Source organism: Mauremys mutica, chromosome 1 (genome assembly GCF_020497125.1).
Source record: "Mauremys mutica isolate MM-2020 ecotype Southern chromosome 1, ASM2049712v1, whole genome shotgun sequence".
NCBI classification, from domain to species: domain Eukaryota; kingdom Metazoa; phylum Chordata; order Testudines; family Geoemydidae; genus Mauremys; species Mauremys mutica.
In genome coordinates this window covers 205,892,448-205,915,848 of record NC_059072.1, presented here as the reverse complement: position 1 = coordinate 205,915,848, position 23,401 = coordinate 205,892,448, and the positions used below count along the sequence as shown (strand labels likewise).

Genomic DNA, 23,401 nt, shown 5'->3' with positions numbered 1-23,401 from the left:
AGAAGAATTTTACTGTTGAGTGAGTTGTGAATTAGTAAAGTGCTGTAGTAGATTTTCATTACAAAAGACTTCATGACTCTGAAAATGTACTGCAGAAAACTTACTAGTAACTGTTGCATTACTGTCACCCTCAAATGTTCTGAAATCCTCAGACAAGGTGGGTGAGGTCATATCTTTTATTGGACCAACTTCTGTTGGTGTCTCCCTCACTACAGAAGTTAGTCCAGTAAAAGATATGACCTCACCCACATTGTTTCTCTAATATCCTGGGACTGACACAGCTACAGCTGTAGTGCATGTAGAAATCCTGAGTCAGACACCAAAATACCATGTGATTAGTTAAAAATTATGAGATGGGGGAGGAAGGAGATAAAGGTGTGCTTTGTTTTGGTCATGGAGCCCTTAAATTATATTCATGTCATGTCACTCAAGCTTTTCTTCATAACTAGAGGTTTCAAAACTTCATTTAAAAAAAAAAGTGGGGATTCTCAAGTAATCACCAGGGTTCTCAAGCGATTTAAAAAATTAAATGTGATTAATCGCACGATTAATTCCACTGTTAATAGAATACCATTTATTTAAATATTTGTGGATATTTTCTACATTTTCAAATATTGATTTCAATTACAATACAGAATACAAAGTATATAGTGCTCACTTTATATTTTTGATTACAAGTTTTTGCACTGTAATAAAACAAAGGAAATAGTATTTTTCAATTCACCTAATATAAGTACTGTAGTGCAATCTCTCTTTATCATGAAAGTTGAACTTACAAATGTAGAATTATGTACAAAAAAAACCTGCATTAAAAAATAATGTAAAATTTTAGAATATGCAAGTCCACTCAGTCCTGCTTCTTGTTCAGCCAGTTGCTCAGGCAAACAAGTTTATTTACATTTGCAGGAGATAATGCTGCTCATTTCTTGTTTACAATGTCACCTGAAAGTGAGAGAGGTGTTTGCATGGGCACTGTTGTAGCCAGGGTAGCAAAATATTTGTACCAGATGCGCTAAAGATTCATATGTCCCTTCATGCTTCAACCACCATTCCAGGGGATATGCATGTGTGCTAGTGACTGGTTCTGCTAGATAATAATCCAAAGCAGTGTGGACCGACATATGTTCATTTTCATTATCTGAGTCAGATGCCACCAGCAGATGGTTGATTTTCTTTTATGGTGGTTTGGGTTCTGTAGTTTCCATATTGGAGTGCTGCTCTTTTTAGACTTCTGAAAGCATGCTCCACACCTCATCCCTCTCAGATTTTGGAAGGCACTTTGGTTTCTTAAACCTTGGTTCAAGTGCTGTAGCTATCTTTAGAAATCTCACATTCTTTGCATTTTGTCAAATCTGCAGTGAAAGTTTCCTTAAAATGAACAGCATGTGCTGGGTCATCATCTGAGACTATTATAACATGAAATATATGGCAGAATGTGGGTAAAACAGAACAGGAGACATACAATTCTCCAAGGAGTTCAATCACAAATTTAATTAACACATTATTTTATTAATGAGCATCATCAGCATGGAAGCATGTTCTCTGGAATGGTGGCTGAAGCATGAAGGGGCATACGAATGTTTAGCATATCTGGCCTGTAAATACCTAGCAATTCCGGCTACAAAAGTGCCATGCAAATGCCTGGTCTCACTTTCTGGTGATATTGTAAATAAGAAGACAGCATTATCTCCTGTAAATATAAACAAACTTGTTTGTTCAGCCAATTGCTAAGACAAGAAGTAGGACTGAGTGGACTTATAGGCTCTAAAGCAGGGGTCGGCAGCCTTTCAGAAGTGGTGTGCCGAGCCTTCATTTATTCACTCTAATTTAAGTTTTTGCGTGCCAGTAATACATTTAACGTTTTTAGAAGGTCTCTTTCTACAATTCTATAATATATAACTAAATTATCGTTGTATATAAAGTAAATAAGGTTTTTAATTTTAAATGAAGCTTCTTAAACATTTTAAGTTAAAATGCAGAGCCCCCTGGACCAGTGGCAGTGTGAGTGCCACTGAAAATCAGCTCACGTGCTGCCTTCGGTTGCCTACCCCTGCTCCTACAGTTTTACATTGTTTTGTTTTGAATGAAGTATGTAATCCCCCCCCGCCCCAAAATCTACGTTTGTAAATTGCACTTTCACAACAGAGATTGCACTACAGTACTTGTATGAGGTGAACCGAAAAATACTATTTTTATCATTTTTACAATGCGAATATTTGTAAAAAAAAACAAACGTTGATTTCAATTACAACACAGTACATGTGAAAATGTAGAAAAACATTCAAAATATTTAATAAATTTCAATTTATTTTATTAAACATTGCGATTAAAACTGTGATTAATTACAATTAATTTTTTGAGTTAATTGCTGAGTTAACTGATTAATCTACCGCCCTAATAATCACATGACTGCAGGGGTTCTCAAAGTGGGGGTCATGACCCCTTGAGGGGTCCTGAGGTTATTACGTGGGGCCGGTCACAAGCTGTCAATCTCCACCCTAAACCCAGCTTTGCCTCCAGCATTTATAATGGTGTTAAATACATTTTAAAAACACTTTTTTTAAATATAAAAAGGGGGGGGTCTCACTCGGAGACTTGCTATGTGAAAGAGGTCACCAGTACAAAAGTTTGAGAGCCACTGAGCTTTCTTGTTTTAAGAAGAAACAAATCATGAGATGTAATTAAAATCATGAGTTGGTTCCACTGCTATTTAGTAATGCTTAGTTGGTCTCTTGGTCACTATTTCTAACTTGCAAGGTTTGAGTGTGCTTGTCAGAAATAAGGGCCGTTGTGGGATGAGTACCAGTATTTTTGAAACAATAGATATTGTAGAATAGGGAAACTGACTGATCTCGACTGGTAATGTCCACTCCTGTGGCTCAGCCTTTTAGATGCTCTACTCAATGGCTCTCAACCTTTCCAGACCACTGTGCCCCTTTCAGGAGTCTGATTTGTCTTGTGTACAGTGGCGTATTATCGCCTAGGCCAACAAGGCCTAGGCCTGGGGCGGCAAATTTGCTCACACTCCCTCCCCAACTCTGCCTCTTCCCCAAATCCCTGGCCTGCCTCCTCCCCCAGATCCCTCCCAGGCTTGCCCCGTGAAAGTGCTGGGAGGGAGAAGTGAGTGAAGTGAGTAGTGGCACTCGGAGGAGGCAGAGCAGAGGTGAGCTGGGGCCTGCCGGCGCGGGGAGTAACCCGGGGGGGGGCCGGGAACCGCTCCCCGCTCAGCTCACCTCCGCTCTACCGGTGCTATCCCCCGAGTGCGCCGCAACTCCCCTTCTCCCCGCTCCCTCCCAGGCTTACTGCACGAAAGCGCTGGGAGGGAGGGAGAAGCGAGTAGCGGTGTGCTCGGGGGATAGTGGAGGTGACCTGGGGCCGGCGGGCACGGGAAGTAACTCTTGGGGGGGAGGGGGGCAGGGAATTGCTCCCTGCTCTAGCTCACCATCACTCCACCCTCGTCATCCCCCGAGCGCACCACATCTCCCCTCCTCCCTCCCAGGCTTGCTGTGGGGGAGCAGAGGTGAGCTGGCATGGGGGGTGGGGGCGGCAATCTTTTGAGGGCCTGGGGCGCCGAATTTGTTAATCCGCCACTGCTTGTGTACCTCCAAGTTTCACCTTACTTAAACTCCTTGTTTACAAAATCAGACATAAAAATACAGACGTGTCACAGCACACTAGTACTGACAAATTGCTTGCTTTCTCATTTTGTCTGTATGAAATTTTAGTTTGTACTGACTGTTAGTGCTTTTCATGTAGCCTATTGTAAATTAGGCAAATATCTAGATGAGTTGATGTACCCCTCCAGGGGTATGTGTACCCTTGGTTGAGAACCACTGATCTAACTCTTCAACATCCAGAGCAGGCTTCTTATCCTTGCTTCCTCTCCGATATTTCTATGAGATGCTTCAACTGTCCCTCCCTTTTTTTTGTGAAGGTATTTTAAGCATGTGACTAGGAAAGTGGGGGTCCTTGTGGAATGCTTGCATACTAACTCTTTGCATGTTAAAGACCCAGTCCTGGTCTTGGCAGGGGGAGTCTCCCATGGGGGAAAAGTGAATCACTTAGACTTCAGAATAAGGGATGCAGGTTGGCTCTTTAAAAATATAGAGCAATTTCAGTAGGGCTGAGAGCTGCCCCGTCAGCTAGAGGCTGACTGCCATAGCTCTTACAGAATTCCTTTGGTATAGGCATCAGGCTTATTGTAATAAATATCAAGGACTCTTATTCTCCTGTATATAGAAATTATTGCTGTGAGTGAGAGCATAACTTGGGACTTTGCAGGTGCAGGTATGTAATGTAGTGGTGAAACATAAGAGGAATTAGGAAGACCCTATTCGACTCTTTAGCTCCCTTAAGAGCTTACATTTTTGACCTGGGCTACTCAGGATAAACAACCATACTTGCATTTAAGCACAAGTTCAGTGCTGCTGTGGCCAGACTGGATTTATCTCACAGTTTGCTCTACCACTGTAAACTGGTTTTAAATGTAAAGCCATTTAGGCCAGAACACTGACTTTTTTAAAAACTTGGCTATAATATAGTTAGTGGCCAACAAATGTGAATGGAGCCTATATAATAACCTGGTGTGCAAACAGTGTACGTAGAGACTGTGATTAAACACAGTGAATACGTACCCCCAGCTGCTAAACTTTCCCTGAGTATATGTGGCCATTGTCATACTTAAATGAGGACAAGGCCAACAGTTTTTGTCTTGTGTGCGCTGTGCTGGGCTGGCCTCTTCAAACACTGGCTATGCTGCTTTGCCACTTGAGGCAGGCTAAGAATATTGCATTAGCTCCAATTCAGTCCAGCTTTTGCCTATTAGCTGGGAGCCATTGCCAAAGTGTTCTGCCCTGCCTTAATCAGGCATGTGTTGGCTTGTGCTGCTAATGGGCTCCACCCGCCGATGCTCAAGAGGTCAACAAAAGGCAGCATTGAACAGGAAGTGCTCTGGCACTTTCCATTCAAAGTGCAAATGAGGGAGGAGCAGGATGTGAGGTGGAGCTTCTTTTGTCCCATTTTCCTGGTAAAACCCATTGTGCTGAGGGACCTGACTGTGACTAGGGTAGGGTAGGATTTGAGCGTGACTACTGCAGAATCTGTTCCCATCCAGCTTCAAGACCGAGCCATATCTTAACTAGGTCAGATTTACCATGTTGTAACCGGGTTAGTTTGCATGGTTGACTTTATAGTCTGGATGGGACCTCAGGTGCTGTTTTGTTACAACTGTAAATTGTGCTAGCTGCAGCCACTTCTGAGAGCTGCTGTTGAGCATTAAATCTGCTTAACGTGGCTTTGCTTCACTGGACAATGCACAAGTCTGCAGGGTTGGGGTCTGTGCATGGTTAGGGGCCACATCTCCTGGGAAAGAGGACAATGTATTCCTTGGCAATAGAAGAAGACAGAGCCCCATCTCCTAGATGGGGTCAGCTGTCTCTTGTGCTCTGTTTTTGTTTCCTTTTATTCTGGTTGTTTCATGCCCTCATTAGGGAATAAATTTGGTTCTTCTGTAGACAAGGCCCTAGCTTAGGTGTAACATGGTATAGGGCACTTGGGTGGAGTGTTGTGACTGTTCTAGGCCAGATTTTTGCCCCCACAATCAGTATATGGTGTGGACCCTCTGTGCAAGGAGCACTCTCCTCTCTTGTGAGAAGGGTCACCAGCCACCTCCATGGCATTCTCTCTCCCTTCCTAGGAATCGCAGAAGATTCTGCAGAATCAGGATCTGCATGGCGAGAGGAGACCAGAGATGGGTAGCCCTGTGTTGGGTAGAAGCCCATGGTCTCCCCACCAAGTGGTGTCCTGATGTGGTAATTGTTAGGTCAGAATAAAAGATTTAAGATTAAAGTAGGCCAAAAAGTTGCAGATGATTCAATAAAAGAGAACACCAAAAAACTTAAAAGGGTAAATTTGGTTAGGTATACTCAAACAATTGCTTAGGCTTTTTTATTTTGTGTTCAACTGAAGTGAAAATAACTCTCTCTTACAATTGGTGAATTTGCTAGACCTGTTTTGTTTTCAATATTGGATTAGGCTAAAGGACTGCCACTTCCATTTACTCAACCTGCTACTGCTTTTCTCTTCAGGCGCTCAGGAGTGTGGAGAGAAGCAGTATTCACATATTAGATTTAAGGAATCTGAAACAATAAACAAAATTGTCTCCTGGTTTGACATAGTGAAAACTCATATTAAGTTAAGAGATTTCCCCAAGTTGGTCTTCATATTTAATATTATACTTTGCAATTGGATAACATCGTTCATCCAGTGATTTCAAAGTAGTTAAACAATTAAATGGATGCTCTTAACTTGAAAAATGTGTTAAGCTTTTCAAAGCTGATGTATTTCCTAGCTAGATCGTAAAACCTCAGCCATTAGTAATATCTTTTTAGATTATTACATTGGATATTAATTTCTATTCCTCACTGTATCTTTGCATATTGTAAGGTGAAAATATATGAAGTCAGTTTCACTTTCAGGTTCTCAGTGCTTCAATGTTTTGCCGCAATGCCTACAAAAACACTTAACTAGGCTGCTGCTATGTGCTGAGATCACAGCCTATAATGCCGATCAATACTGTCTCATTGTTTACTTGTAATCCTTTGACTGTCTGTCTAGCTAATTATCTATTGTCACTTAGACCAGGTCTACACTACAGCCCTCTATTGGTATAACTCCGGGGTTCTCAAACTGGGGGTTGGGACCCTCAGGGGGTTGTGAGGTTATTTTATGGGGGGGGGGTCATGAGCTGTCAGCCTGCACCCCAAACCCCGCTTTGCCTCCAGCATTTATAATGGTGTTAAATATGTGTGTTGGGGTGTGTTTTTTAATTTTTATAACGGGAGGGGAATGTCACACTCAGAGGCTTGGTATGTGAAAGGGGTCACCAGTACAAGAGTTTGGGAACCACCGGTATAACTACTGTTGCTCAGGTAGAGTGACCAAATGTCTCGATTTTTGAGCCTTTTTCTTATATAGGCTCCTATTAGACTCCTCCTCTCCCCCCCTCCCGATTTTTCATCTTTGCTGTCTGGTCACCCTATGCTCAGGGGTGTGAAAAATCTACATCCCTGAGCAATCTAGTTATACAGACCTTTTTCCTGTTTCCTTCCCCCCCCCCCCCAGTGTAGATGGTGCTATGTTGATGGGAGAAGCTCTCCCATAGCTACTGGCTTTCGGGGAAGTGGATTAACTATGTCAAAGGGAGAAGCTCTCATGTCACTGTAAGTGCTGCAGCTGCATTGGTATAGCTGCACCACTGTAGTGCTGTATGTGAAGACAAGTCCTTATACTTGAATTGTAAGCCCATTGGAATGGGGAATGTCATTTGTTCGCTGTTGTACAGTGCCTAGCACAGTCGGGCCGTGGTCCAGGACTAGGGCTCCTAGGTGCTACACATAATTGCAGAGGATTGTACTTATTTTAGAACCTCGTCCTGCATTGCAAGTTTTCTATAATGAATTGTAGAAATGTTTATGATGGCCTAGGGTATTGAAAACTTGATTTGTGTGGGTTTTTTTTTTTTTTTAAATGTCGAATTTTATTTGACTGTTCCTTTGAGTCTCACAGCATGCCACCAAATCTCCTTCAGGAGTTTGTCGAAGCAACACTGCCAATAAATGAATGGATTTCCTTTTGAAGCTTTTCTAAGTAGCTGTACTGCTCGGAAATTTGGGGTGGGATGCAATACTAAAGAAACACTAACTCTTCGGCTACAGATTTTAAGGCTAGTTCAAACTAGCCTGAATAATCCATGGATCAGCAACTGTTGTTAATTAGTCTAGTCGTCGTCTTGGAATCTTAAAAATAAACTTGGAAAAGCTCCAGGAAATGTCTGTAATATAGAATTATTTTAACTGGCTTGGTACCAAATTTAAAACATGGGTCTGTAGTAATGGAATGTGGTCTTATTAGGAACATCTCGGTCTTTGCTGCATTTCTGTAGACAAATTCTGGTGGTGGTAGTTCTCTGATTATTGAGCTCTAGGTGAGGTTTAATGAGGAGTAAGTGTGCAGCCAAAAGCACTTTTCCTTTAAAGCCAAGTCATCTTGGGGGTATTGAGCCAAATTCCATTCCTAGAAACGTATTGTCTGAGCCTTCCAGTTGACTTTCATGGGAGACACCTATGTATCTGGGGGTAGAACTGGGCCTATGTTGACTTTCTTCTCTAAAGATCAATGGAAGCCCAAGAAAGAGCACCAAAAGAGGGTATGCACCAGAGAGAAGTAAAGCAAGCTAATCTGAAGGACTAGTGGTGGACGAAGCAAGTTTATTAGCCCTGTGCCTAGAATGGCTTTTATATGGGGATATCAGAGGCAAAGGGGAACAAACGTGCAGGGAGAAATCCAGAAGTTCTTGTATGCACTTATTTATTGAAGATATCTCATTTCCATTCTAGGTTGTGCACATAAAGGTCATGAAAGGGGACTTTTTGACTGAACATATTGGTATCTGACTCTTTTTTTTTGTGGTGGATTCTGGGGGAAAAGGAACCTTAGTTAAACCACACACACATCCTACAGTGGGATCCTCATAGTACTAAGAAACATCCTACTGGTAGAGAGTGCTGCATTGTTGCTTGGATGTAAAAGGAGCTTTTTTCAAGAAGTTGACTTTCTGTCAATCTCTGCTGAATGTGTGGGTATAAGTTCAATGTTCATGTAACGCTCCTTGAGAGAGAACCTAAATGTCCTAGTTAATGTTCTCTCACTGCCTATTAAAGGTTCAGTCTCCCACCTTTAACTACCACTAAGTTGGGGAGGGGGGGGTTAGTTACAATTGCATAGTGAGCCAGTATGGTCAACAGTGTTTGTCTGCCAGTGTAGAATGGACTGAGAACTATATTAACGTGAATGAAGGAATCTTTTTGGATGCAAATATGTGGTAGCCCAATAAAAAGTGTATTATCTTCCTTGTCCGCATACCATTTTGAGGGTCAATAAGATGTTAGTAATACCATATATTTAATCATAAGTGTCCTTCAAAACATTGTGTTGCTGAAAATTTGGTGGAGAAGCTTGAAATGAGCAGCAGACGACGGACGTGTCAGAAGTGGTTACTGTGGCATGACACAGTTGAAAGGATTAGTATGTAAAACCCAGGTGTGAAAAGCTGCTGGGTAATTGTCCTGCTTCTGGATCACTGCTCAGCCAGTGACAGTTGGTTCTGATGATATTACTTGTATTCCTTGCTAGAGAGTTGTGTGGTGGAATTCTTTGTAAATGGGATGGGTCTCTCCTTGCCTGAGAGCATTCCAGCTGTTTTGCTTGTGAGGTTGTCCAGAGATTAATACTCCTGATTCTTTCTGACTTCCCTCTGGATCACTATCTATGTCTGGAGTAATAGTTAACTTTGTTTAGATTCCTCTCAGGAAATGCATAACTGTTAAAATTGTATTCCTCTTCACAGAGTGCAATCCTTAGGGCATAACAAAAGGAGATAAATGCCAATGTAGAGGTTCTCAAATGGCTTTCATCCTGACTACAATACAAAGGAAATAATCAAGGTTGTCTTTAGAAGAAGACTGGGAGGGAGACTTACAAAACTGAACAATGGGTTATCACGTTTATTCAAATAACTGACAATCACTTCTGGTTTTGATCAGCCCTTGAGGGCACATGTCAATTAACATCTGGGTCTGTCTCTTGTGTGTTTTGAAGGAGGGTCTCTATTGTGATAGAGGAGGCATTTGACACAGCCTCATTCCTTTTGGAGTGGGTTGCAAAAAAATAAAACTCAAAGAATGAAGTGACGTCAGAGTTGATCTCTCTAATTGATATCTTGAAAAAGACCTTTAGGCAAATCAGAAACAACCTTTTTAGGTATGCCAAAGGTCCAAGGTGTTAGCGTAGACCTTCAAGCAGTATGCATATTTATCTAATTAGCTGCTAGTATATTGTTCTGATACAACTTATGCTCAAATAAATGTGTTAGTCTCTAAGGTGCCACAAGTACTCCTGTTCTTTTTGTGGATACAGACTAACACGGGTGCTACTCTGAAACCTGTTCTGATACAGTGCGTTTTGCTGGGGTAGTCCTAGTTACAGAACACTGAATAAAAAAAATACAATTTTGAGCAGTACTATAAAATATATATTTATTAACTGGAATTATGTGAGAGTCTCCTTGATGGAAGCTCATTTCTTATTCTACTCTCAGTAGTGACCAGCATGTAGGGAGATAAAGCAACACACAACACTGAATAGAGAAGATCATTACGGTAGGATAATGACCTCTCAGGTTGTAATGTAGAATATTGCAGCTGATGAGGGTAATAATTGGGATTAGTCTTGTGCCCTTTGATTAAATAACATCAGTTAGAATGAACATTGTTTCTTCACATAGGTGCATTTAAAAGTGGTGGTGTTCCCCAGCACCAGCTGAATAACTAAGAGCATGTATAAAAAACCTCTTGATCTGTTTAAAAAGTTTTAATCCAATTTCTCTCTCCCTCTCCCCCCACACTGCTCTGTGTGATACTGTTAGCACCTAGATATCCAGGTGATAAGCACTTTCAGAATACAATCCTCAGTGTTCTTAAAGTGCAAAATTTGATGGGCAATCAGAAAGGACTAGTTAAAGATCGCTCATCTTTGACTGCTGTTATTGAAAAGAACTTGTTAGCCCATTGATCCCAACTATAAACACTGCCCAAGATTTTCAAACTAACTAATGATTTTGGGTGCACTGAGAGACCCTTTTAGGCACTTTATTTTCAGGAAATGCTGAGCAGCTGGCCTCTGAAAAATCCTTTAGCGCTTCTCAAGTTGGGCACCCAAATCTACTAGTCACTTTTTAAAAACTTTTTGAGCACTAACTATACAGGGAGGTTACTCTCCTGTAGGGGAGGAGGTGGAAGGCAGAATCTTGGATCTTGCTGTAACTTCAGACCCCTTCATAACCAAGAAACCCTATATTTGTGAATGTGTCTCATGTGGCTCCATTTACATGGTTAAGTGGTTGCTGGATGATTCTTGCTAACTCCACCTTGGAGTGTTCACACAGATTTTTACATCTCAGACTCCAAAGTTAGCTCAAGCCTGATGAATTATGCTGGCTATGTATGTGGCTTGAGGGCAAGGAGTTGGTTGTCCTGTTCATGGGAGCTCCCTTCCAGCATGCCAAAGAGCAGCCTCCGTGCTTGTCTACAAAGGCAATTATTTCAAAGGAAAATTGCTGAAGGCAGCAACAAGAACCAACATGGATAATAGAGGAGAGGTTCCTGCCCACACTCCAGCTTTTCCTTCCTTTGTCTTAAAAACAAACAAACACTTTTTCTCCTCCCCCTTCTCCCTCCCCCCAAAAAAATTCTCATGGATTCGAATTCTAAAAAGTTAAAAAGTTGGCTATTAGGTTAGTGTCTTCTTCCTGCTAACTGTGAGTCACTCATCACTCAACAGTACCACACCAGATTGTTACATCTGCTAGACAGGATTTTTAGTTACCACTTGCATTTCTAATTTTAATGACTGATGTTGATTCATATACATTTCCCATGAACGACCCAATGGAATCTTTTCCTGCCCCAGAGTGTGGAGAAATACTTCAAGATAAAATGTTATGCTCTTCAATTGAAAAGTGCTAAGCCTCAAGGCTTAGTTTGTAGGTTGATGGCTAGCATCTGAAATCTGTTAAGAAGCATTGTTAATATTTAATTTTGTAGCGGATGTTTATCTTGCTTGGGTCCAGAGGTGGATTTACCATGATGGGGGACCCCCAAAATGCAGGACAAATATCATCTGACAACCTGCCCCTGAGTCCCGGCCAATGGTGCAGCAGGGCTCAGGCAGGCAGGCTACCTGCATGCCTTGGCCAGTGGACCCATGTTGCTCCCGGAAGCGGCTGGCTACTGGCACATCTCTGCGTACCCCTGGCACGTGCGGAGGTGGCTCCGCGCGCTGCTCCTGTCCCAGGCACCTCACGGAAACCTCCTGCCCTCCACCCCCCCAAGGGGCATGCAGAGACATGCCAGCAGCAGGGCTAAGGTGGCTCCCTGCCCATGCTGCCTCCTTCACTCTACGCCACGCTGCTCCCAGAAACAGACAGCATGTCCCTGCGGCCCCTGGGGGTGTGTGTGTCTCCATGCATTGCATCGCTCCCGCCCCGAGCACTGACTCCGCAGCTCCCATTGGCCGGGAATTGCTGTGGGGGCAGTGCTTGCAGGCAGTGGAGCACAGAGACCCCTGGTCTACCTCCACCTAGGAGCTGCTGCCATAGGGGTGTGCTGGTCTCTTCGGGAGCTGCGCCACCCAAGGTAAACACCGCACTCCTGCCCCAGCCCAGAGTCCGCACCCCACACCCAAACTTCCTCCCAGAGCTCACTGAGAATGTTGGGCAAAGAGAGTCACATGGCTCACGTAGCTGAATGCTTGGTTCAACACAGCGATTATGCTGGACAGTGCAAAGCACCACCTTTTACTTACGAAGTTGATTCATAAAATCAGTGGATAAATACTTGGAGCACAGTAAGTGTTCGGCATATTGTCTTGATTTTGTTAAACTGGTTTCATAGAGTAACTGTCCTTTTTCTAGCAGAATAATGATTTTCTTCTGTACCAGAGGAATTTAAATTCCTACTCTAGAAGAGTAGTGGACTAGATCTTGCTCAGCTCAATACCTCTTCAAATTTTACAAGGTTGCATTAGCAGCTATGGCATTTGCTGTGGAATTCTATGGATCTTTCCATTCTTTGCACTTCAGATCAGAGCATAAGAAGTAGCAAAGTTTCTTTGTGATTTTCTTTATAAGCTCTATCAGCACTTAACTTTTCTGAGCAGTAGTTGAATCATGTGATTAAAAAAAGTCAGTGTCTATATAATAGCTTCATAAGGTATGCAACACACTTAGGAGGACCAAATCATCAGATCATATAAATTGTGGTATTTTTCAATTAAAGTCAACAGAGCTTTGCTGACTTCCATCAGTCTGGGATCTGGCCCTGGGCATTTATCAGACCTGCTGGTTCTAGTTGACTAAAATGACAAACCACACAAGAATTAGGGTATGTCTAAACTAAGTCCACCTTTTCATTGCATTTTAAGGGGAAATTAGTGCGTCAAATCCACCATGCTGAAGAACCAAAATGCAGAAGTTTTATCTATTCTTGAATGTTGGTTTTATTTTAGGCTATAAAAAAAATATCTTCCAGAATGCTTCACAAAGGTTTTAAGAACATATGATGTTTCATTTAGAAATAACTGAACTCTAGCTGCACTAAGGAGTGAAAGTTTAAGTCCTCCCAACTTGGATAGCTTTTGTATGTTGCAAGGGCTTGCATGGAATAAGAGCTTCTGGGCTGGTCTACACTACGGGGGAAAATCGATCTAAGATACGCAACTTCAGCTACGTGAATAACGTAGCTGAAGTCGAAGTATCTTATATCGAATTACCTACCATCCTCACGGCGCGGGATCGATGTCCGCGGCTCCCCATGTCGACTCCGCTACCGCCGTTCGGGTTGGTGGAGTTCCGGAGTCGACATGAGCGTGTTCGGGGATCGATATATCGTGTCTAGATGAGACGCGATATATCGATCCCCGAGAAATCGATTGCTACCCACCGATACGGCGGGTAGTGAAGACGTACCCTCTGACGATACATGACTTTTATACCTCTCTTTGTTGCTTGGAGAACAGAAGCAACCTGGTTTTATTGTTATCCATGAGCCAAAGTTGCACAGTATGTTGTCCTATTGTTAATTTTTGGTTGTATTCCTTCCTAAAAAGTGACCCTCTCTATTTCTGGTTCTCTGTCCTTTATATAAACTTAGAATGGGGACCCTTGTATTGTCAGATTTGGGCTTAACTTCAGGTAAACAAATATTAATGACTAGATTGTGAAATCAGCAGTAAGTCTTCTGCCTTATTGCTTGCAGTGGGATCTTGTTCTGGGAGGTAGTGAATGGCCTCAACTCCCATTTACTTTAAAAGGAGCAACTCATGGGGTCAGACTGCACATGGTTTGTAAATAATACTTGTGTTGCACAGTGTGGTGATAAGTCTGGATACATTAGATACTTACCCTACTGGGCCTGCTAACTTAAAATGAAGGTCAACGTTTCCAGTGCTAGCTAGAGCTGGAGAACTGTAGTAACAAACGGGACTTGACCCATGTTGGAAAGGGGATTTTCATGGTACTGTGTTCATCTAATTGGAAAAACTCCCCTCTCTAAGGAGCTAGTTTGAGGTGTTTGTCCCCAGACCCAATGTAGCTTTGGTTACTTAAATGTAGCAAGGCAGTCTGAGCAATACTGTCCTATTGTGATTAGAAATGAACTTGTCTTATGATTCACAAAAGGCTAATGATTTTAATAGCCAAGGGAGTTATGATTATGGTAAATCTAAGCATTAAATGTGCTCTGTTAAAAGCAAGTGCCACACATGTAATCAGTGGACGAATGGACTTAACACTAATTGTGGATACTGGACATCATCTGAGGCTCAACCAAGTAAGGATTATTAAATGCATTATTCAGTGCTGTGAGCTAATGCGCAGAGGTACTTTGTCAGAACGAGATAACCGTTTGTGTGTATGAGTGTTTTTGAATGACCATTGAACCCTGTATGGTATGTTCCATTTCATCTAGGGAGCGTATGGAGCTATTGGAAGAGGCCAAGAAGATGGAAATGGCAAAGTTTCGTTACATTCTTCCTGTGTATGGCATCTGTAAAGAACCTGTTGGCTTGGTCATGGAATACATGGAGACAGGATCACTGGAAAAGCTCCTGGCCTCAGAACCGCTGCCATGGGAGCTACGCTTCCGAATTATCCATGAGACAGCTGTGGGTATGAACTTCCTGCACTGCATGTCCCCGCCACTACTCCATCTGGACCTCAAGCCTGCCAACATCCTGCTGGATGCTCATTACCATGTGAAGGTAATGCCAGGGGGTGTACCCCTACTTGTATGTGCTTTTAAGTCTCCCTTCTGTCCGACGCATATATAAACTTTATATATAAAGATATATAAAGTATCTTTGCATGACTCTTCTGATTTCAAAGGGAGTTGTACAGGTATGTGAGAGCAAAACTGTGCCCAGAGGGTTCAAAATAAATATTTCTAAGCCTGATTTGTACCATGTGAAACCTGTTTTTTGGGTTTAGTTAGTAATCCTCTTTCCCCCACCCTATTCTGAAGTGTTGCACAACTGGCTTGGTACAGGCTATAAGGGCTCCTTCTGAAGAAGAGACAAGTTATAGTAGATCTAGGGCTCGATCAGTTAAAAAATAGCAGCGTCAAAGTTTAGCAGAAAACTCTGGCTTTTAGGTCTTTAGCAAATAGCTGACTCCTGTGATGGGGGTAAGGCAGCAAACAGGGAGAGAAGAGGGATGTGGCCCTTGAAGGGATGGCTTCTTAGTCATTTTGTGTATATTCCAAGATCTTCCACAGCACCCACTTAGGAACCCTATTCCATCTGGGGCCTCTCCCTGAATGCCCCAGTCTAGTCAGTATTAGGAGGCTTCGCGCTGGAATCCGCAGGAATGACTGAATTCCTGGAGGTGCTCTCCCCCTCTCCCCCAACTGGTTTTCTAGGAGTTGATGCAGTGAAAAGTGAACCTCCCTTAGCCAGCCACACTCATCATAACGTTCACTCGGATGTTTTCATGGGCTTAGTGTTAAGACATTTTTTTTGCTTAATTTCCCACTCATTAGCCAAGTGATGACCATTTGAGGTGGATTTTTCTAGTCCTGTCATCCACTCTGTTAAAAATGTGGGCTTTCCTTGTGTTTGGAATTTGAGCTCAGTGCTTGTTTTCTAGTTTTGGGCCTGATCCTGCCCCTGCTGAAGTTAGTGGTAAAACTTTTTTTTTTTATCTTCAAGGGTGCAGGATTTAGTTTGGTGGTCATGTGTATCTTGTGACCTGCTCCCCCAAATGGATAAACAGCTTGTTCTAGTCCTGTCAGCTCCTTTTTTGAGTTCTTTACCTTGGAATGAACCCAACTCTTAAATGGTAAATCAATAATTGTAGTACAAAATCATTTAAAAGACACGCTTATGCACAGCTCCTTGCTGTTCCTGACCCAATCAGATCTTTGTATATATGCTGCAAACATGAGTGGTGCACTGGGCCAGCTCTGTATATGTTCTAGGTGTGGAACGCTATCAGCTCCCAATAACGTCAGTGGTGGTTGTGATTTTTACTTGTACTTCTCCTCTGAAAATCATTTGGCAGACCTACAAAAGTCAAGCTTTGATTTTTGTTTGTTTGCAACATTTAACAACTACCAGATTTAAACCCCCCCCCCGCCCCTCCAATCTCCTTTACTGGTGGGATGGAGGTTCAGAGCTATAGTAAACATGTTTTTAGGTAAGTCAGGCCGTGTCTACCCTACAGACTTCTGGCAGCACAGCTATGTTGGTCGGGGTGTGAAGAGCTGTGAATACTGACCAATGCAACTGTGCCAGCAAAAGCCCCTACCGTAGCTGCAGTGGTATCCACAAACTGCGCCTTTGGCCAGTATAGATGATCTAGCTCAAGGGTGGTGGAATAAGTTATGCTGGCAAAAATGAATGTTGCCCATATAAACTGTGACTGTGCTAGTCGCCTCCTGCCTGCAAAGCACCTTGACACGCACACGGCCTCAGACTTGAAGCAGGGTCTAAACATCTCACTGGTGGCTAAGCCTTTTGGTGGCCTACTTCTTGGGTGGCTCCTTCCCAAGAACTAGATTGCAATATAATGTCCCAATGGTGCTCGGATAGTAACATAAAGGACTATCTACATGGCTGTTCAAAGCATGCTCTGCATAGCTATTAAATGCTTGGAGGTGATTCCCAAGCATTTATTTAAGTATTAAGACTAAAGTTCTCCATTGCCTATGTTTATTGAACCCCAAATTCTTGGCTCATCTGTAATCCGTCTGAAAGTATTTTGCATTTTTCTCTCCATGTTAGGATGACTAGAAAGACGCATAGCAAGCGGGTACTAGTTGGCATATATTTGGATGAAGATAGAATGGAAAGGGGGCAAAGTGCTAATGGCACTAACAAATGAGGGTGGTGCTGAAGTCCGTAACTTGCTATGCTTGGAGGATGCAGTACAGTTTAGCAAGCTGGGAGCCAAATCTGGCTTCCAGTGACATCGGTGAGAGTTGGATTCCACCCTGAGCAGGCAGACATGCAAGGTTAAAGCCATACTTTTCAGGCACGTGCAAATGCCAATGTGGCGCACACATAGCTACAGACAAATTGGAGAGACTGAAGATGCCTTAATTCATGAGTATGTAATTGAGTTCCTGCACTCAAGAAAATGTGGCCTCAAAGCTCCCTTTTGTGTAGGGTGAAACCCTTCACTGAATCTCAGGGCTGGTCTATGCCAAAAACGTACGCTCCTGAGCAATGTAGCTATGCCATGCCAGCCTCCCTACCGTGTAGACAGAATTCTTCTGTTGACCTAGCTACCGCGTCTCAGGGAGGTGGATTAACTACAGCAAAGGGAAAACCCCTCCCTTCACTGTAGTGAGTGTCCACACTTAAAATACTACAGTGTGCAGGTGTTGTGCCACTGTAGCATTTGAAGTGTAGACATAGCCACACACCCTGCAGCCTGACTTAATATGCATTTTTCTTCCTGACAGGCTAATGGATCCTGTGATTCAGGTGCTTTTCCTTTTAAATGACAGCATAATTAGCAGGTGATGGTTCCTGATGGAATCCTAAAATGAGGGCATGGCTACACTTAAGAGTTAGAGCACATTTAAAGCAGTCCCGGGCGCCCTAACTCATGATGCGTCCACACTGGCAAGGCATGTAGAGCACCCGGACTCCACGGCTGGAGCACTCCTGGTAATCCACCTCCACGAGAAGCAGAACGCTTGATGTGCCCCGGCTGCAGCGCCGTGGCACCAGTGTGAACGCCCTGGTCTATTAATGCGCTCTGATCGGCCTCCAGAAGTGTCCCACAATGCCTCTTCTAGCCACTCTGGTCATCACTTTGAACTCTTCTGCCCTGTCCTCGGGTCACCAACTGTCAGACCTGCCCTTTAAATTCTCTGGGAATTTTGAAAATCCCCTTCCTGTTTGCTCAGCCAGGCGTGGCGTGCTCTCAGCGAATCTTTCCAGGTGACCATGCCTCCACGTGTCAGGCAATCCCCAGTATGGAGCAGTGGCGAGTTGCTGGACCTCATCAGTGTTTGAGGGGGAGGAAGCTGTCCAGTCCCAGCTGCGCTCCAGACATAGGAATTGTGATGCCTTCGGGCAGCTATCAAGGGACATGATGGAAAGGGGCCATGACTGGGACGTACAGCAGTGCAGGGTTAAAGTGAAGGAGCTGCAGGATGCCCACTACAAAGCCTGCGAGTCAAACTGCTGCTCCGGTGCTGCCTCCGCGACCTGCCATTTCTACAAAGAGCTGGACGCAGTACTTGGGGGCGACCCCACTTCTACTCCAAGGACCACCATGGGCACTTGTGGGACTGGACTCTGAAGGTGGGAGGAGGAGAAGGAGGAGGAACAAAGCGGGAGCGAGGGTGCTGAGGAGGAGGAGGGAGACACCCCAGCATCCCTAGATACATGCAGCCAGGAGCTGGTCTCAAGCCAGGAGGAAGGTAGCCAGTAGCAGCAGCTGGTTCTTGGGGAAGGACAAAGACCAGAGGAGGTGCCTGTTAAGTGGCTTTTATTGTGGGAAGGAAGTTGTTCGGTGCAGGCTCTTGGGGTGAGGAGGGTTAGGGCTGCATGCATGCCTAGATGCAGAATAGGGCATTGATGTACTCTCTCACATTGCGGTAATCAGCCTCTGTGATCTCTGCCGAGCTTCTGCATGAGACCTTTGAAATGCGCTTGCACAGGTCCTTTGGGAGAGCTACTGTGTTCCTTGTCCCAGTAAGGCTAACATGTCCGCACCACTGTGCCGTGGCACACAGGCAAGCTGCATGTGGGCCAGGGCGGAAGCCGCATTGCAGTAGAAGACCCTCCCTTGCTTCCCAGGTCACCCTCAGCAGCGAGATCTTTCAGGACAAACTGCTGTGGAAAATGGGGGGACAGTGTTCAGTATAGGGGGCCCCCTGCATCAGTGAGCTTTCCCCAAGGCACAGAACCTAGAGGACAGTATGGCCATGAAACAATCAGTCCCCCTTGCCCCTGTGCTTACTCACCATTTTGGGGCTCCTGTGGGTTATGTGCGCTCACTTTGGGACTAGCAAATTCTGCTATTGTGTAGACTGTGCTCGTCTTTAAGTACGGGCAAATCATTGCTCTGTCTGGTGTGAACAATGCTGCCTCTTAAGCGTTGCATTTTGCCTTTAGAGATGCAACCTTGAGATCTCAGTCATCCTTGTTATCACCGACCGAAAGACTCCAAAGAATGGGAAGAGGTGCTCTGTGGGATAGCTGCCCATAATGCACCGCTGCAAGTGCCGCAAATCTGACCAAGCCAGTGCGCTTGCAGCTGACGGTGTGAACACACTGCAGCGCTTTCCTTACTGCACACTCCAAGGGCTGGTTTAACACACAGCGCTCTCCATCTGCAAGTGTAGCCTCCCCCGAGTGAACAAACAGTTGCAGGCTGCAAAAAAAGAGTAGATTCGTGTTCTGGGGGAAAAGGTTCTTTACAAAGTGTGTGTCCTTAAGCCAGGAAACAAACAAAACAGCTCCCAAACGCAGTAAATAGGAAATGTTCCTGTATGTCCTTCCACTGTCTAAAATAAAAACCACCCCTGTCTCTTTTTACAAGCACAATATTTATTTTAAAAATTCCATGCGGGGATATTAACTTCTGTGCAGCCCTATCGCATTAGTCATCAAGTGGATGCCTTCGTACAATAAAGTTGTCTCTGGGGTATTGCATAATATTTTTGTTTAATTTTATTATTGAGGAATAATTAACAGGGTGGTGTAAACCACAGCCGGAAACAAATGAATATAAGAACTCTATTTCAAAGAGTTCAAAGTGATGTCTTGTCATCTTTAAATGATGCATTTATGGTAAAGCTTTGCTAAGCATTTTTTTTAGTTCGTGCAGCTATTTACAAGTATCCTAGAAGTTAGAGATGGAAAAGACCCAGTAGATCATCTAGTCCAGTTCTCTGCTCATGCAGGACTGTTTTCCTTTTTATGGTGTCTTGTTCAGTTCCAAACAATGGGTCTTTCCAATACTTCCATTGGGAAGATGATTCCACATTATTAATAAGCTTCACTATCAGAATCTTTTCCTGATATTCATCCTGTATTTTCACTTTCTTAATTCTGACCCATTACTCCTCGTTGTTCCCACTTGTACCAACCTAAATAATTCCTCTCTCTGCATAGTGTTTGCCCCCTTCAACTATAGACTGTAGACTTTGTCTCCACTTCTCACTTAGCCAAGCTAGACATAATGGGCTCTGGCAATCTTTCTTGATGATCTTATGATTTGGACTGCTTGAAATAACTCTTCTCTGCATTCCCTGTGATTTCCCAGTATGTCTAGTAATTGGATGCCGAGGAACAAATGCAATTTCTCATGTGCTGCCATAAGGAGCTATTAGAATAGATCTGTATCAGAGGGATAGCCGTGTTAGTCTGGATCTGTAAAAGCAGCAAAGAATCCTGTGGCACCAAATCCACTGCTATCTACATACTACACAGACCACAGTGAGACCGTCTGTTAGTCTATAAGGTGCCACAGGATTCTTTGCTGCTAGAATAGATCTGATGCCTATCAGAGCAGAGGACTGAAAAGTATAATGTAAGGGCCGGATCAGATGATAAACAGTCACATAAAAAAGAATCTGGCACATCAGAAAAAGGCAGGCTAATAAATAGGGACAAGTTTTTAAAGTGCTTGTACACAAATGCCAGAAGTCTAAATAATAAGATGGGTGAACTAGAGTGCCTTGTGATAAAGGAGGATATAGATATAATAGGCATCACAGAAACCTGGTGGACTGAGACCAATCAATGGGACACAATCATTCCGGGGTACAAAATATATCGGAAGGACAGAACAGGTCGTGCAGGGGGAGGAGTGGCACTATATGTGAAAGAAAGTGTAGATTCAAATGAAGTAAAAATCTTAAGCGAATCCACATGTTCCATAGAGTCTCTATGGATAGAAATTTCATGCTCTAGTAAAAATATAACATTAGGGATCTGTTATCGACCACCTGACCAGGACAGTAATAGTGATGATGAAATGCTAAGGGAAATTAGAGAGGCTATCAAAATTAAGAACCCAATAATAGCGGGGGATTTCAATTATCCCCATATTGATTGGGAACATTTCACTTCAGGACAAAATGGAGAGAGAAAATTTCTCGATACTTTAAATGACTGCTTCATGGAGCAGCTGGTACAGGAACCCACAAGGGGAGAGGCAACTCTAGATTTAATCCTGAGTGGAGCGCAGGAGCTGGTCCAAGAGGTAACTATAGCAGGACCGCTTGGAAATAGTGACCATAATACAATAGCATTCAACATCCCTGTGGTGGGAAGAACACCTCAACTGCCCAACACTGTGGCATTTAATTTCAAAAGGGGGAACTATACAAAAATGAGGGGGTTAGTTAGACAAAAGTTAAAAGGTACAGTGACTAAAGTGAAATCCCTGCAAGTTGCATGGGCCCTTTTTAAAGACACCATAAGAGAGGCCCAACTTCAATGTATACCCCAAATTAAGAAAAACAGTAAAAGAACTAAAAAAGAGCCACCGTGGCTTAACAACCATGTAAAAGAAGCAGTGAGAGATAAAGACTTCCTTTAAAAAGTGGAAGTCAAATCCTAGTGAGGCAAATAGAAAGGAGCACAAACACAGCCAACTTAAGTGCAAGAGTGTAATAAGAAAAGCCAAAGAGGAGTTTGAAGAACGACTAGCCAAAAACTCTAAAGGTAATAAAATGTTTTTTAAGTACATCAGAAGCAGGTAGCCTGCTAAACAACCGGTGGGGCCCCTTGATGATCAAAATACAAAAGGAGCGCTTAAAGACGATAAAGTCATTGCGGAGAAACTAAATGGATTCTTTGCTTCAGTCTTCACGGCTGAGGATGTTAGGGAGATTCCCAAACCTGAGCTGGCTTTTGTAGGTGACAAATCTGAGGAACTGTCACAGATTGAAGTGTCACTAGAGGAGGTTTTGGAATTAATTGATAAACTCAACATTAACAAGTCACCCGGACCAGATGGCATTCACCCAAGAGTTCTGAAAGAACTCAAATGTGAAGTTGCGGAACTATTAACTAAGGTTTGTAACCTGTCCTTTAAATCGGCTTCGGTACCCAATGACTGGAAGTTAGCTAATGTAACGCCAATATTTAAAAAGGGCTCTAGGGGTGATCCCGGCAATTACAGACCAGTAAGTCCAACATCGGTACCGGGCAAATTAGTTGAAACAATAGTAAAGAATAAAATTGTCAGACACACAGAAAAACATAAACTCTTGAGCAATAGTCAACATGGTTTCTGTAAAGGGAAATCGTGTCTTACTAATCTATTAGAGTTCTTTGAAGGGCTCAACAAACATGTGGACAAGGGGGATCCGGTGGACATAGTGTACTTAGATTTCCAGAAAGCCTTTGACAAGGTCCCTCACCAAAGGCTCTTACGTAAACTAAGCTGTCATGGGATAAAAGGGAAGGTCCTTTCATGGATTGAGAACTGGTTAAAGGACAGGGAACAAAGGGTAGGAATTAATGGTAAATTCTCAGAATGCAGAGGGGTAACTAGTGGTGTTCCCCAAGGGTCAGTCCTCGGACCAATCCTATTCAATTTATTCATAAATGATCTGGAGAAAGGGGTAAACAGTGAGGTGGCAAAGTTTGCAGATGATACTAAACTACTCAAGATAGTTAAGACCAAAGCAGATTGTGAAGAGCTTCAAAAAGATCTCACAAAACTAAGTGATTGGGCAACAAAATGGCAAATGAAATTTAATGTGGATAAATGTAAAGTAATGCACGTTGGAAAAAATAACCCCAACTATACATACAATATGATGGGCTAATTTAGCTACAACGAGTCAAGAAAAAGATCTTGGAGTCATCGTGGATAGTTCTCTGAAGATGTCCACGCAGTGTGCAGAGGCGGTCAAAAAAGCAAACAGGATGTTAGGAATCATTAAAAAGGGGATAGAGAATAAGACTGAGAATATATTATTGCCCTTATATAAATCCATGGTACGCCCACATCTCAAATACTGTGTACAGATGTGGTCTCCTCACCTCAAAAAATATATTCTAGCACTAGAAAAGGTTCAGAAAAGGGCAACTAAAATGATTAGGGGTTTAGAGAGGGTCCCATATGAGGAAAGATTAAAGAGGCTAGGACTCTTCAGCTTGGAAAAGAGAAGACTAAGGGGGGACATGATAGAGGTATATAAAATCATGAGTGATGTTGAGAAAGTGGATAAGGAAAAGTTATTTACTTATTCCCATAATACAAGAACTAGGGGTCACCAAATGAAATTAATAGGCAGCAGGTTTAAAACAAATA

General features: G+C 43.1%; 1 protein-coding gene across 2 annotated transcripts in view; it reads left to right on the top strand.

Annotated features, from left to right (window-relative positions):
- The window catches only part of RIPK4 (receptor interacting serine/threonine kinase 4), a 51,794-nt gene that overhangs the window by 12,973 nt on the left and 15,420 nt on the right, over positions 1 to 23,401 (top strand). For both annotated transcript variants that reach the window (XM_045012647.1, XM_045012578.1), the window contains exon 2: positions 14,583 to 14,874. In XM_045012647.1, the coding sequence (XP_044868582.1) occupies positions 14,590 to 14,874 (285 nt within the window). In that variant the 5' untranslated portion in view covers positions 14,583 to 14,589. The remainder of the gene's footprint in view (positions 1 to 14,582; positions 14,875 to 23,401) is intronic.